Source organism: Monodelphis domestica, chromosome 8, assembly GCF_027887165.1.
Source record: "Monodelphis domestica isolate mMonDom1 chromosome 8, mMonDom1.pri, whole genome shotgun sequence".
Taxonomy (NCBI): Eukaryota; Metazoa; Chordata; class Mammalia; order Didelphimorphia; family Didelphidae; genus Monodelphis; species Monodelphis domestica.
This window is the reverse complement of record NC_077234.1, coordinates 93,738,641-93,752,001: the sequence shown is the minus strand read 5'-3', so window position 1 is coordinate 93,752,001 and position 13,361 is coordinate 93,738,641. Positions and strand designations below refer to the sequence as shown.

Here is a 13,361-nt window from a genome sequence, read left to right as displayed (position 1 = left end):
TAATGGGATTTTCCTAAAAAGACCAAGACCTGATCTTGTTGATTGATCTACTGATGGCCAATCTCTGATAAATCTCCAGCATCCTTACACCCACCTGTAACTTCGCCCTGATGACATGTTTCCGGGGTGCTGGCTGCTTTCTCCTCCTTTGTGTATGCCTGCAACTCCATATACTCAGTTCTTTGCTGATCCCGGGGTTAGTCTCTCTTGGAAAGCATAGTTACCTGTGTTTATTTGCTAGTGTCCTTGACAGCCAAAGCTAGAGAGAGAGCTTTGTTTACTTGAGCTGACTTCACCAACCCCTTACATGCCTTTTGTGGATCAGATTTTATTTACTTAGAAAAGCTGAGCTACTCACTTCTTCTGTTCACAATCCGGTTAAAAACATCCTTGTATCTTTCAAAATTGGTTTTAAACCTAAAAGAAAAACACATGGGTTTTAAAAATGCTAATTATATTTGCTTTAATGTTTCAGAGCACATCTAGCCTAGACATTGTGAGAATGTGGTGGAAAGTTTCACAACTCCAGAGATTATCTTCTATTCATTAGAGTATGCTTAGATAAGTGAAAGAACAGGCTTCTCTTCTCTCTCTCTCTCTCTCTCTCTCTCTCTCTCTCTCTCTCTCTCTCTCTCTCTCTCTCTCTCTCTCTCTCTCTCTCTCTCTCTCTCTCTTCCCCTCCCTCCCTCCCTTCCTTCCTCCCTCTCTCATTCTCTTTCTTTCTTTCTTTTCGTCCTTCTTTCCTTCTTTCCTTCTTTCCTTCTTTCTTTCTTTCTTTCTTTCTTTCTTTCTTTCTTTCTTTCTTTCTTCTTTCTTTCTTTCTTTCTTTCTTTCTTTCTTTCTTTCTTTCTTTCTTTCTTTCTTTCTTTCTTTCTTTCTTTCTTTCTTTCTTTCTTTCTTTCTTTCTTTCTTTCCTTCTTTCTTCTTTCTTCTTTCCTTCTTTCCTTCTTTCCTTCTTTCCTTCTTTCCTTCTTTCCTTCTTTCCTTCTTTCCTTCTTTCTTTCTTTCTTTCTTTTTTCTTTCTTTCTTTCTTCTTTCTTTCTTTCTTTCTTTCTTTCTTTCTTTCTTTCTTTCTTTCTTTCTTTCTTTCTTTCTTTCTTTCTTTCTTTCTTTCTTTCTTCTTTCTTCTTTCTTTCTCTCTTTCTTTACTTCTTTCTTCTTTCTTCTTTCTTCTTTCTTTCTCTCTTTTTTTACTTCCTTCCTTCTTCCTTCCTTCTTCTTCCTTCTCTCCTTCTTCCTTCCTTCCTTCCTTCCTTCCCTTCCTTCCTTCCTTCCTTCCTTCCTTCCTTCCTTCCTTCCTTCCTTCCCTTCCTTCCTTCCTCCCTCCTCCCTCCCTCCTCCTCCCTCCTCCTCCCTCCCTCCCTTCCTTCCTTCCCTTCCCTCCTCCCTTCCTCCCTCCTCCTCCCTTCCTTCCCTTCCTTCCTTCCTTCCTTCCTTCCTTCCTTCCTTCCTTCCTTCCTTCCTTCCTTCCTTCCTTCCTCCTCCTCCCTTCCTCCTTCCTTTCCCTTCCTTCCTTCCTTCCTTCCTTCCTTCCTCCCTCCTCCTCCTCTCCCTCCTCCTTCCTTCCTTCCTCCCTCCTCCTTCCTTCCTTCCTTCCTTCCTTCCTTCCTTCCTTCCTTCTCCTTCCTTCCTTCCTTCCCTTTCTTCCTTCCTTCTTCCTTCCTTCCTTCCTTCCTTCCTTCTTCCTTCCTTCCTTCCTTCCTTCTTCTCCCTTTCCCCTCATAGCTAAACCCAAATCTTTGAATAGATAGCTGTCATTAATATTCTCAATAATGGAATGAAAAAATTTATGATGAAAATGGATTGATTAGAAAAAAGTTTGGCTTTTGATGGCTTTCATTACAGAAATAAAATAAACATCTTGGATTTAGATACATTTGAAAATATCAAGATTATTCTATAAAATTACTAGGGTAATAGAGTGGATAGTATGAGAGGAAAAAAAATAATACTCATCCAGATACTAGTGATAGAAAAGATGACCAGTACTGAAAAGATAAAACTTGAAATGTTATTTGGAAAAATAATTCACTAAACGTAAAGCCAGTTCTCAATGATCCAGGGCCAGACAATGTCATGGATTATATTAAGGTTCTCTTTTTTTCTTTGTTCCTTTGAATTTTTCTCTTTTCATTGGAACCTGTGGCAGAAAATAGGTCAAGAAGGACCTTGAATGCAAATGAGTCCATTATGCTTTTTATTAGAAATCCCAATAAAAAGATGATGTAGGATCAGGTTTAAACAATGGCCAGAACAGGGTTTTGAGGTTCTCTTTGGATCTGAGTTGTTCATTCCCATCATTTCAATAGCAAGGACTGTAACCCAACCAAGCTATGTCATTGGGAAGACAGCAGCTGCAGCCAATAGCACTGAGGAGGGCATGAGAGTTTCTCTGTGCCATGGCTGTCCGAGGCTAACACACATGAGCAAGGAGAAGCAGGGTTTCTGCTAAAGATGTTCGGAACCCAGGCCTCATGCTGTATATAGGACATTCTGTAGCATAAGATAACTGAGTGACTGTTCCTTTGTGTCCTCAGAACTGTGAGGATTGATTCTCTCGCGTCCTGTCTTCTGTTGCAAAGTTGCCCATGGGTGTTGGACACAGAGAACATCAAAGGAATTTAGATGGGATCGATTTGTGTGGCAGGGTCAGAAGAGCTGTATCCTTGACAGCACCATCAGAACCTTTCTGTCTCCTTGACTTTGGGTCAGTATTAGGGATTAGGGGATCAGTCCCTTGAGCTTGGATAACTGAGAGCTGAATTTAAACAAAAACAAATCCTTACATGCAAGATGCCAAGAAAATCTTTAATTTGGTAAGAAATAATTCATTTTTAAGGAAAGACACACAAAATAAATAATATAGAATGAAAACCCAAAGAAGGGAGGAAGAGCAAACTATGATAAATCTTTCTGAAATTACTGTACTGTCATATTCCTGCTCTTCCCCTTCCCCTACTCCTGCTGTGTCAATAGGAAGCAAATGTGTGAGCAGCTCAGACCTTTGACTTCTATGGTCAGATCCCACACTGTGTACAGAATTTGTAAGTAGGACGGTGATAAACAAAAATCTTAGAATTCCAGAGTAAGAGCTAGAAGAGGCCATGGAGTTAAAATCTTTTTATTCTTTAGATAATAGAACTGAAACCCAGGGAGGCTGTGACTTGCCCAGGGTCATACAGTTAATAAATGGCAGAGCTGGGATTGGAACCCTTGTCCCCTGACTCCAAATTTAGCTCCCCTGCTGTAGACACTATCTCAATACTATCCATTAAAGGACAAATAGGATATAATAGAATTAGAAACCACATGAAAAGCAATCAAATGAATTGGGTATGTTTAGCCCAGAGGGGAGAAAATTGAGGATGCGATATCAACTGAATCATCATGCAATTTTGAGCAAATAGGTGACACAGGGGATAGAGTGCTAGGACTGGAGTCCAGAAGATCTGAATTCAAATCTGACCTCAGACACATACTAACTGTGTGACCCTGGGCAAGTCATTTAACCTCCTTTGCAGTGAGGAAGCCTATGGATGCTTAATAGTTGTGAGATCCTGGGCAAATCATTTTTACCTCTGCCCTGGTTTCCTCATCTATAAAATGAGCTGGAAGGGAAATGGCACTCTAATATCTTTACCAAGAAAACCCCAAATGGGGTCATGAAGAGTCAGACATGACTAAAAGAAAGGTTATTACATGTAAGAAAGATCACACTTATTTTTGCTTGGCCCTAGATGGTAGCAAAGAGCAATGGGCAGAAATTTCTAAGTCAGGTTTGAGCTCTAACATTTTCCAACAATCAGAGCTGGGCTGCTTTCTGACAAACTGAATTCGTTCTTAATGGAGATCTTCAAGTAGAGGTTGGATGATCACCTGTCAGGGATACCCCACAGGAAATTCCTGTTGGGATTGAATGAGTGGTGATCTTTGAAATCCCTCTCAAGTTGAGTTTTTGTGAATCTGGAATTCTTTGAAGACCATGTCTTTAGATTTTGCAGCCTTTCATAGGGCTTTGGAAATGAATCTAAATAGAGATGAGAGAAGGCTCAATGATAACCCATATTTGGGGTTAGTTATTAGAAAGACTAATAAATGAATTCATTATAACCTTGGAAAAAGAAGATCCTTTTGCTGGAAAATGATTGCATCCTTTTTGCTCCTTGTTTTTATTGGTGTTTCCTGGTCAGCAAAGGGAGACTCTTGTCTCCCCATCTTCAAGAAACTTATTTGTTTTATTTGTAATTACTTTTCTTGGTACTAAAATAACGTTCTGGGCTGCCATCCTACACGGACAATTGTGTATGAAGAGAGGGTGACAATGTATAGAATGCAAGGGAGAGGAAGGCTCAAGGAGCAAGTCAAATGGAGTGCTACTGATTTGAGCAGAGCTTTCTGGGAGTTCAGATAGGGTTTTGGAAGAGGATGCAGAAGCTAAGAATTCACCTGACACAACCTATTATAGTGGTAGAGAGAGTATGAACTTGGAGTGAGGAAGACCTAGGCTGAAATCCCAATTCGGAGATGCTTATTCCTCACCCCCCCCCCATTTATCCGTATGCTTTATTGTTTGAAGAATGATTTGTATATGTTTATTAATAGTAATATAATTATTAATAATGTTAATCATTAATATTAATTAATAATATAATTATTAATTATTAATAGTGACCCTGAAAAGATCATTTTTACCCCTCTGTAATTAGCAGATAGCAGATAGGGAACAATAGCATCTTCCTACCGGGGTTGTTGTAAGGCTTAAATAAGATAATATAAATTATTTTTTAAAACATAAAGTACGAGTTAATCCCAGCTATCATCTTCAACAAAAGATTATGTTTTTTAACATTTTATCCATTTTATTCTAATATTTTTGTTGTCTGGCCCTCTAATTAATTTCACTTGAAATTCTGGAATGGCCAATCCAGAGAAGAATTTTCATTTGTGAGGGCTTCCCTTATCAAAAGCCATTTGAAGAGGGGTGAATATGGTTAATAAGGGGAACAATTAATAAGGTGAGCAATACTCTGAAAATGTGAAGTCATCGTTGTCTGGATAAAAATGAATAAATAAATAAATAGCTGAAAATGAGTACTAAAGGCAGTATTGATGGAAAAATGGAGGAGGTGTCCCAAATAAGGGGTTACCATGAATTTCAAGGGCAGGAGAAAGGGAAGGTATATGTATGTATACATAGGAAGGGGAAGGGTAATCCCACACCTGCCTTGTTGGCAAGGAAAATAATAGTGGTGTTTCCTAGTCGCTCTATTTCTCCTTCTCTTCTGTTTGAACCCTCCTGTGGACTGCATGGAAGGAAGGGCTCTCCTGCTTATAAACCCACCCATAATGTGTTCCATAAGGGACCCACTTCTTAAACATTCCTTCTAGCCTTCTCCTTACATTATTTTAAAACTGTGATCAAATTTGTCAGTGAGTAAGCCACCAAGTGGACTAATTTAAGTTTCTTTTTCCTTGCTTTGTTCTAAAGTTTCAGCAGGTTAGAAAAATGTCTGAAAGACAGCTAAAAATGTTTTTTAAAAAGAGGGAAGCCCCCCCCCCCCAAAGTCTTGGATCCTAGACGGGTGACACACTGACACCTAAGTTACTTGGGCTTTATGGGGAGTCACCAGTATAGGGTATGTGTGTCAAAGTTATAATGAAAGTGGGAGGGGCTGTGGTACTGGTCTCAGGGTTCAGTGATCCAGTAGAAGATTTCTGTATCTGTGTCTGAGTCTTTATTATTAAGTTGGGGTCAAGGAAGCTACAAAGGGGGAATCACAGACTCAAAGCCAGAAGGGACCACAGACTTCATCTAATTCAACATTTTGCAAATTTAATTTTGCAAAGTTAATTCATTTTGCAGATGAGAAGAAACTGAGGTTTCAGGTAAATTAAGATTCTCTTCCAGGTAGGTAGTGGCAGAATGTCTTCTGGGCTTCTAATTAATTTTACCTCAAATTGTGGAAGGGCCAAGCCAGAGAAGAATTTTCATTTGTGAGGGCTGCCCTGCCCTTATTAAAAGCATTTTGAAGAGGGGTGAATGTGCTTAATAAGGTGAGCAATACCCCGAAAATGTGAACAGTCATTGTTGTCTACATTTGCTACAGAGTATCCAGCATCTCTATCTTTTTGAGTCTCACACTTTAACTTGCCTTTCTTTTCATCCCCTCCCTCTCTTTTTTCTCCACTTATGTTTTGTTCTATCACCTTCCTTCCTTTGGCAGCACATAATACTGTGGTACATACTTGGGGCAGCTTGGTGGTAATAGAAAACAGAGGACCAGACCTAGAATAAGGAAGACTCAAGTTTAAATCTAGCCCCAGACATTTATTAGATGAATGACCCTGGGCAAGTCACGTAACCCTATATTTGCCTTGGTTTCCTCATCTGTAAAATGAAGTGAAGGAGGAAATGGAAAACCACTCCAGTACCTTTGTCAAGAATACCACAAGTGGGGTCAGGAAGAGTCAGACATGTCTAAAATTGACTAAGTACCAACCACAACCACAAACTTTTACCCTCTCCACAGCCTGTAGGAGTTTCCAGCAGAAATGATAAAAAAGCGAACATTCCCATAGTATCTCACTGGATCCTCACAACAGACATAGTCACAAAGCTAGCATCACAGGTGGGATTGTCTCTCCTGACTCCAAAGCCAATAGTTTTTCCAGTCTCCACACTGTTTTAGGAAAGTGAGTGTTGGAAAACTACAATTGAGACCCTTTTTTTTACCAAGGAAAAGCATAGGAAAGCCTTTGCCTCCCTCCTTGCATACATTCTCCCCTCCAACACACATACCCATGAAGATACATCCTTCCTCTTGCCCTTGAGGGTAATGGTGACCTCTATGGGGACCTCTTCCTTTCCACCTTCTCCCCCTTCTGACCCATCTTAACCAGATATAATTTGGAAATGTTTTCTACTGAAGTGAGGCAGGAGCAATACTGTCATCAGAGAAGACTGCACCTGGGCAGGAAGAGGAAATAGTTGAAGAGTTTGGGAAAGAGAACATGAGCCTGGCATGGAGTGAGGCATGATAAAGTAGTTGGGGAGGGAGGGAGACTTCAATTATCAAAACATCTGTTGAAACTCTCTCTCTGCCAAAAACGGAGCTGTAACTAATTTCCTGACCTGCCTTGGTGGTAATTTCATCTTCAAAAGATGGAACAACCAACAAAGGGAAATTTTCTATTTTGGATCTGATTCTCACCAACAAGAAGAACTAGTTGCTGGATTAGAATGGATGAGACCCTTGATGGAGATGAATTAATCACTTCATCTTGGAATTTATAATAAGCAAGAAGAGCAAGGCTGGGCAAATTCTGGCATGGACCCTAGATTTTGGGAGAGAAGATTTCAAAGGGTTTTGAGGAAAGATAGTGAGGATGTTACATGTTAAATTTAACAAAGGGAATTGGCCCAGGAGGGATTAATATGGCACTGAAGACATAAGAGAAAAATTCCATTTTAAAGAGAAAGAAGGAATTGTTAAAAGAGACTGATATGGATGCACATGGACATCCCTAAAGAATTTAAATATAATAATATAAATATTGTGTGGAGCAAAAATAAAAAGGCAGGCAGAAGATGGAAGCCAAATCAGGTAATGGAAGATGCATAATCAAGCATGGCATGGTCCCTTATGAAAAATGGCAGCAGTGTTAAAGCTCAGCTTTATTCTTTTTTTTAATTTTTAACATACACTGTCATGTCTTATATTCTTGGTTCTACCTATGTCACTCTGCATCCATGTTTAGAAATAATTGTATTTCTCTAAATATTCCATTCATCCATATACCGTATTTAGTTTGGATCTTTTCCAGTTGAGGGGTATCCATTTTGTTTCCAGGTCTTTTCTATTGCATTTTCACAAACATTTGAAATCATGCTATTATATAATACACAAGACAGTGAAAACTGGGGAGAAGTGTTAGTACATTTGTTCGATTCAGATTTGGCTGAATGGCTGGACCCAAGAATCATCATTAAGAATTCAAAAAAACCTGGAAGGAGATGTCTAACAGGGCATCCCAGGGATTTCTATAGTTTTAACATTTTTATTAATGTTTTTGATATAGGAATAGAAGGCCCCTATCAGGTTTGTAGTTGGTATAAAGCTTACAGCTGATATGATTTAACAAGATCTCTTTTTTTAAAAATTCAGTTTTTAAAAATTTCAAAATCTACGTTTTGAGACTGAGTTCAATGTGAGCTAGGAGTGTGATATGGCAGCCAGGAAATTTAATGCAATTTTAGCCTTTGTGTCTAGGGTCAGGGAGAGTCATAGCCCAACATGCTGCACACAGAGTAAATGTTTGGTCAATGTCTGTGTCACAAATGAAAGACACTGAGTGAGCTGGAGCATTTAAAAATCTGAGGGTACAAATATATGACTGACCTGGGGATATTTTACCCAGGCCTATGAAGGGTGAGGCAGGGTCCAGGGTGAGGTGTAATGCTTCTGGGGAGAAGGTAGGAGGGCCAGGATAAAGCATGGACTCCTCTCTAGTGCTAGGTGCAGTGCTTGGAGAATAGTGGATACTTAATAAATACATGTTGACTAATTCCTTAAAAAAAAAAAAACCAACCCCAAACCAAAATAGGACTTCAGAGAGTCTGAGACAATTAAGTCATATTTGTTGATGATGCTGAGAGCATTTGTTGATGACACCAGAAGGATGAGCTATAGATATAAAGTGGAATAGATAAACCACTCCTAACATGCTCTGTTATAAAACGTAATGGCTAGAAAGAACCAATTCAAATATCATGGAACCACAGTCAGGATCTCACAAGATTTAATAGCTTCTACATTAAAGTAGCAGAGGGCTTGGAATACGATATTCCAGGAAGGTAAAGGAGCCAGAATTATGACCTACCCAACAATACTGAGTATAATCTTTCAGGGAGAAAATGGATATTTAATGAAATAGAGGACTTTTAAGTATTCTTGATTAAAAAAAAAAAAAGACCAGAACTGAAGAGAAAATTTGTCTCTCAAAAACAAGACTTGAGAGAAACATAAAAAGATCAACATGAAATTGTAGTCATAAGTGACTCAATAAAATTAAACAGCTTTTATTTCTACACAGGAGGATGATACATGTAATTCCCAAGAATTTGATCAATATTAAGTTAGCTTAAAAGGGGTTTACATAGTCAAAGGGAATGGGTATGAATTGATTATGTTGTAATGATCTCAGAAAAAGGCAGGGGTGAAAAAGGGATGCTTTGGAAGAAGTGGGGAAAGGAAAGGTAAACTGGAGATAATTTTCTCACATAAAAGGTGTGCAAGAAAGAGCTTTTATGATGGAGAGGGAAATGAGGGTGGTAGTGGGCAATGCTTGAACCTCAGTCTCACTGAAATTGGTTCAAGAGAAAAGAATGGAATACTATTATGCTATAAGAAATGTCTAGGGGACTGGCTTCTGAGAAACATGGCAAGTTCTATTATGAACTGATACAAAGTAAGGAGAACCAGGAGATGAGATCATTGTGTATAGTAGCAGCATTGTTGTAATGATGATCAACTCTGAAAGACTTGGCTACTCTGATCAATACAATGGTCCAAGACAATTCCAAAAGATTCATGATGAAAAAAATGCAATCCACTTCCAAAGAGAAAACTGATGAACTCTGAGTGAAAATTGAAGTATAATTTTCTCATTTATATTTTCTTGCTTTTTTGGGGAAATATAGCCAATATAAAAATCTTTTTTGCCTGATTTCATATGTATAATTTATATCATTTTGCTTACTTTCTCAGTAGGCATGGTAGAAGGAGAGAATTTGATCCTAAAAATTTAGAAACAATGTTCAAAATAAATAAATTAATTAAAACGCAGAAAAAATTTTTTAAAGTTTATATGAAAGCAGGTTGACCTGTGGGTGGTTGGATCCCTGTCACCTTCCCATTTCCCCCAGCTCCTTTTTGGCCTTTGCCATTGCCAATCACTTTCCTGTGCTGTGATCCCTTGCAGGTCACTCTTTGCCTAGATTTCTGACCCTAGAGTCCTTGCGTGGACCCTTACCTTGTGACTTAGCCCTGTTCTTTGGCAGGGACTTGATTCCTACTTTTGAGGCTGCCTCCCTACTAATTTTTCGTCTGTCCCTTCCAAAACCTCATTTTCTGACTGATTTCTGGATCCTGCTCTCTCTTTGGTCCTGGGTAATATGTGTTTCTGTGCCTTTCCAATCTACCTTTTTCTGGCCTCACTACATACAGGTGAGCAGAGACCAACTGACCTTCTAGGGCTGGCCCTCTAGACTTCATTTAAACCTTCCCTGGCCATTCGTGTTTCACTTTGGCTTATGTTCTGGCCTGACCCCTTAATTATAATGCAAAATATACCCATCCACTTACATGTGGGCAAGTCTCATTCGGGTATCTTGTTTTAGCCGAGCAGAGGGCGCCACGTCAATATCAGCTTCTTGTAATTCTCGTTCTAGCAATTCTTGTAGGATTATCCTAAACACAGTCTGATACGTCCTGGTAGGTGATGGCTATCAAACAAATCACAGAGCAAAAAGTCAGACCCTTCAGGAGTGGCGCTTTCCCACTTCACCTTTTTCACTAACTTCCTTTTTTTTTTTCAACCTCTCAAGGGAGCAAGTTCTATTACAGTTTATTATCCAGGAATGAGCTCTGGAGGAGTAATCCTTCTTAGCTTGAGGGGCCAGTTCCGTTCCTTTTAAAGAAGATGTGTCCTTAAAAGAGAATTTTCCTCCAGTGACGCCAGAAATCTTTCTGAGAAAGATCAAATTATCTCTTTTGTCCAGTGTGGTCCAGGCAGCATGGTGTGATCTGAGCAGAGAACTGAGACCTGGGACCATTCTAGTCTGGGTTTTGCTACTGATTTGCTCTCTGACCTTAAGTAAAGTCATTTGGCTTCTCCTCATCTATTAAACAAAAAGATTAGACTTGAATTCATCTACAGGTTTAAATACAGAGTTAAAGTCCTATTAATTCTATAAACAGAAATGCTTTTCATAAGTTAATGATCCACTAAAACATAGATTGCTAAGCCTCTTTGACTGTGTGCCCTTATCTGTAAACCATTTTTGAGCACACTTCCAACCAATATATAGTTACTTATAAATTATACATACACGACTGTATTAATAATTATGTACATTATATGGCTTACTTCCAGATAGGAAAAAAAAATCCCTTACTTTCCATTTTGGAATCACTACTGTGTATTGGTTCCAAGGCAGAAGAGTCGTAAGGGCTAGGCAATGAGGGTGAAGTGACTTGCCCAGGGTCACACAGCTAGGAAATGTCTTCACATGAAAATGTTAAATGGCGAAATAATATTTGATTCTGGAAATAATAGGGAACCACTGGAATATATTGAACAGGGGAATGATGTGATAAGAGCAGTGAGGTGGCTCAGTGGATAGGGCTCTTTGTCTGGAGACCTCAGACACTTATGAGCGGTGCAACCTTGGGCAAGTGTCTTAACTCTTTTTCCCTGTTTCCTCATCTGTAAAATGTGCTGGAGAAGGAAATGACAATCCATTCTAGTATCTTTGTCAGGAAAATCCCAAATGAAACCACAAAGAGTCAGACAGGGCTAAGGAACAACAAACCTCTGAAATGTTCTCTGCGCTCCATGCTGGATAGAGCTTAAGGCACAAGATGATCTCTTCTAAGTGCAAGAAGGTATTTTTTAGGAAAGCAGCTAGAAGAATGGGATAAAATACCAGCAATTTGGGGAATGATGTTTTTTGGTAATTTTTGGTGACCCCAAGGTCCAGGGTACACTAATGCTGTCCGTAATGTTTTCTTGGCAAAGATTCTGGAGTGGTTTGACATTTTCATCTCCAGTGGATTAAGGCAAACAGAGGTTAAGTGACTTGCCCAGTGTCTGAGGCCAGATTTGAACTGAATAGGAAGATGAGTCTTCCTGACTCCAGTCCTGGTGCGCTATCCAATGTGCCACCTAGTTGCTCCCATGCAAAAGGGTAAAAAGATATAAGTGGTTTGGAGATCACAGAGTGCTTTTCTTGCAGCCAGCCCTGTGGAATTTTTTCTCCTTGGAATTGGAAGGCCAGCCTAGAATAAAGGGGTGCAAATTATAGGGATACAGATATAAAAATTATTTTTTTAAAATAAGAATTGCTTGTGAATGGAATGGGTTACCTCAGAGAAGTAGTAAGCTCTTGCTGTAGAAACTGAATCTCTTATAGGGGATTATTGTCAATAGGATCCCATATTTGGACAAGAATTGGAGTAGAAGGCCTTTGAGCTCCCTTTTATTCATTCATTCATTCATTCATTCATTCATTCATTCATTCATTCATTCATTTGTTTATTTATTTATTAAAAACCCTTACCTTCCATCTTGGAATCACTACTGTGTATTGGTTCCAAGGCAGATGAGTAGTAAGGGCTAGGCAATAGGGGCAGGAAGACTCAACTTAGTGAGGTCAAATTTGGCCTCAGACATTTATTTGTTGGGTGACCTTGGGCAAGTCACTTATTTCCTTGTTTGCCTTGGTTTCCTCATCTGTAAAATGAGGCAGAGTAGGAAATGCCCAAACCACTCCAGTAACTTTGCCACAAAAACCCAAGTGGAGTCATGGAGAGTTGGAAATAACTGAAAAATGACACAACAGTGAATAAATATAATATTTTCTGCTTTTTATAAATGAGGCAGCTGATGCTTAGAGAGGTTGTTAGTTGCCTGGAGTGACATGGCTAGTAACTGGCAAATAGGACCTGACTCTAAATTCTTCTACTACACAATCCAGTGATTTTTTCCCTTCTACACCATGCTGTAATTTCTGACATCACTCTCTTAGAATGGGCTGATTTCTGAATTCACCTAATTCTGGAAATACGGGACATGGCTTATAGCTAACTCTCAGCTTCACTCCATTTGTACAATGCAAGGGTTCTTGAATTGGGGTCTGTGAACTGCAGTTTTTTAAATAACTATTTCAATAAAATCGATTTCCTTGGTCGTTCATATGTATTTTATTTTATACTTTCAAAAAAACATTATTCTGAGAAAAGTTTTGGGGGCTTCCCCACATAGCCAGTGGGGTCCATGACCCCGAAAAAGTTAAGGCTGCCTCATATAAAGCAGTAAGAAGCCAATTCCTTTCGATCTTGGGTGGTAGTTGTAGCAGTGAATGCTTTGGAGTGTTTCAGAGGAACAGTTTGGGAGTGAAGTAAAAGGACTGAAGTCTGGCAGATTTACCCTATGCAGTAGATGAAAGTGTGAAGCTGCCAAAGTGGCAGAGCTTCATCCAGGAATGTCTGGCAGTAGGGAAGTAAGGGAAAAAAGAGAAAGAAAAAGATTTTTATAAATGCATACTCTCAGTCTCAGATGCGACCAACTGGATTAACAAC

General features: G+C 39.2%; 1 protein-coding gene across 3 annotated transcripts in view; it reads right to left on the bottom strand.

Moving 5' to 3' along the window:
• Nucleotides 1–13,361, bottom strand: part of ERICH6B (glutamate rich 6B) — an 83,372-nt gene that overhangs the window by 24,838 nt on the left and 45,173 nt on the right. For all 3 annotated transcript variants that reach the window (XR_008913982.1, XM_056807354.1, XM_056807355.1), the window contains exons 7-8: nucleotides 10,365–10,504; nucleotides 359–417 (exon numbers count right to left, since the gene is read on the bottom strand). Coding sequence is in view for 2 of the 3 variants with exons in the window: in XM_056807354.1 (XP_056663332.1) it covers nucleotides 359–417; nucleotides 10,365–10,504 (199 nt within the window). In the remaining variant the exon portion in view is untranslated. The remainder of the gene's footprint in view (nucleotides 1–358; nucleotides 418–10,364; nucleotides 10,505–13,361) is intronic.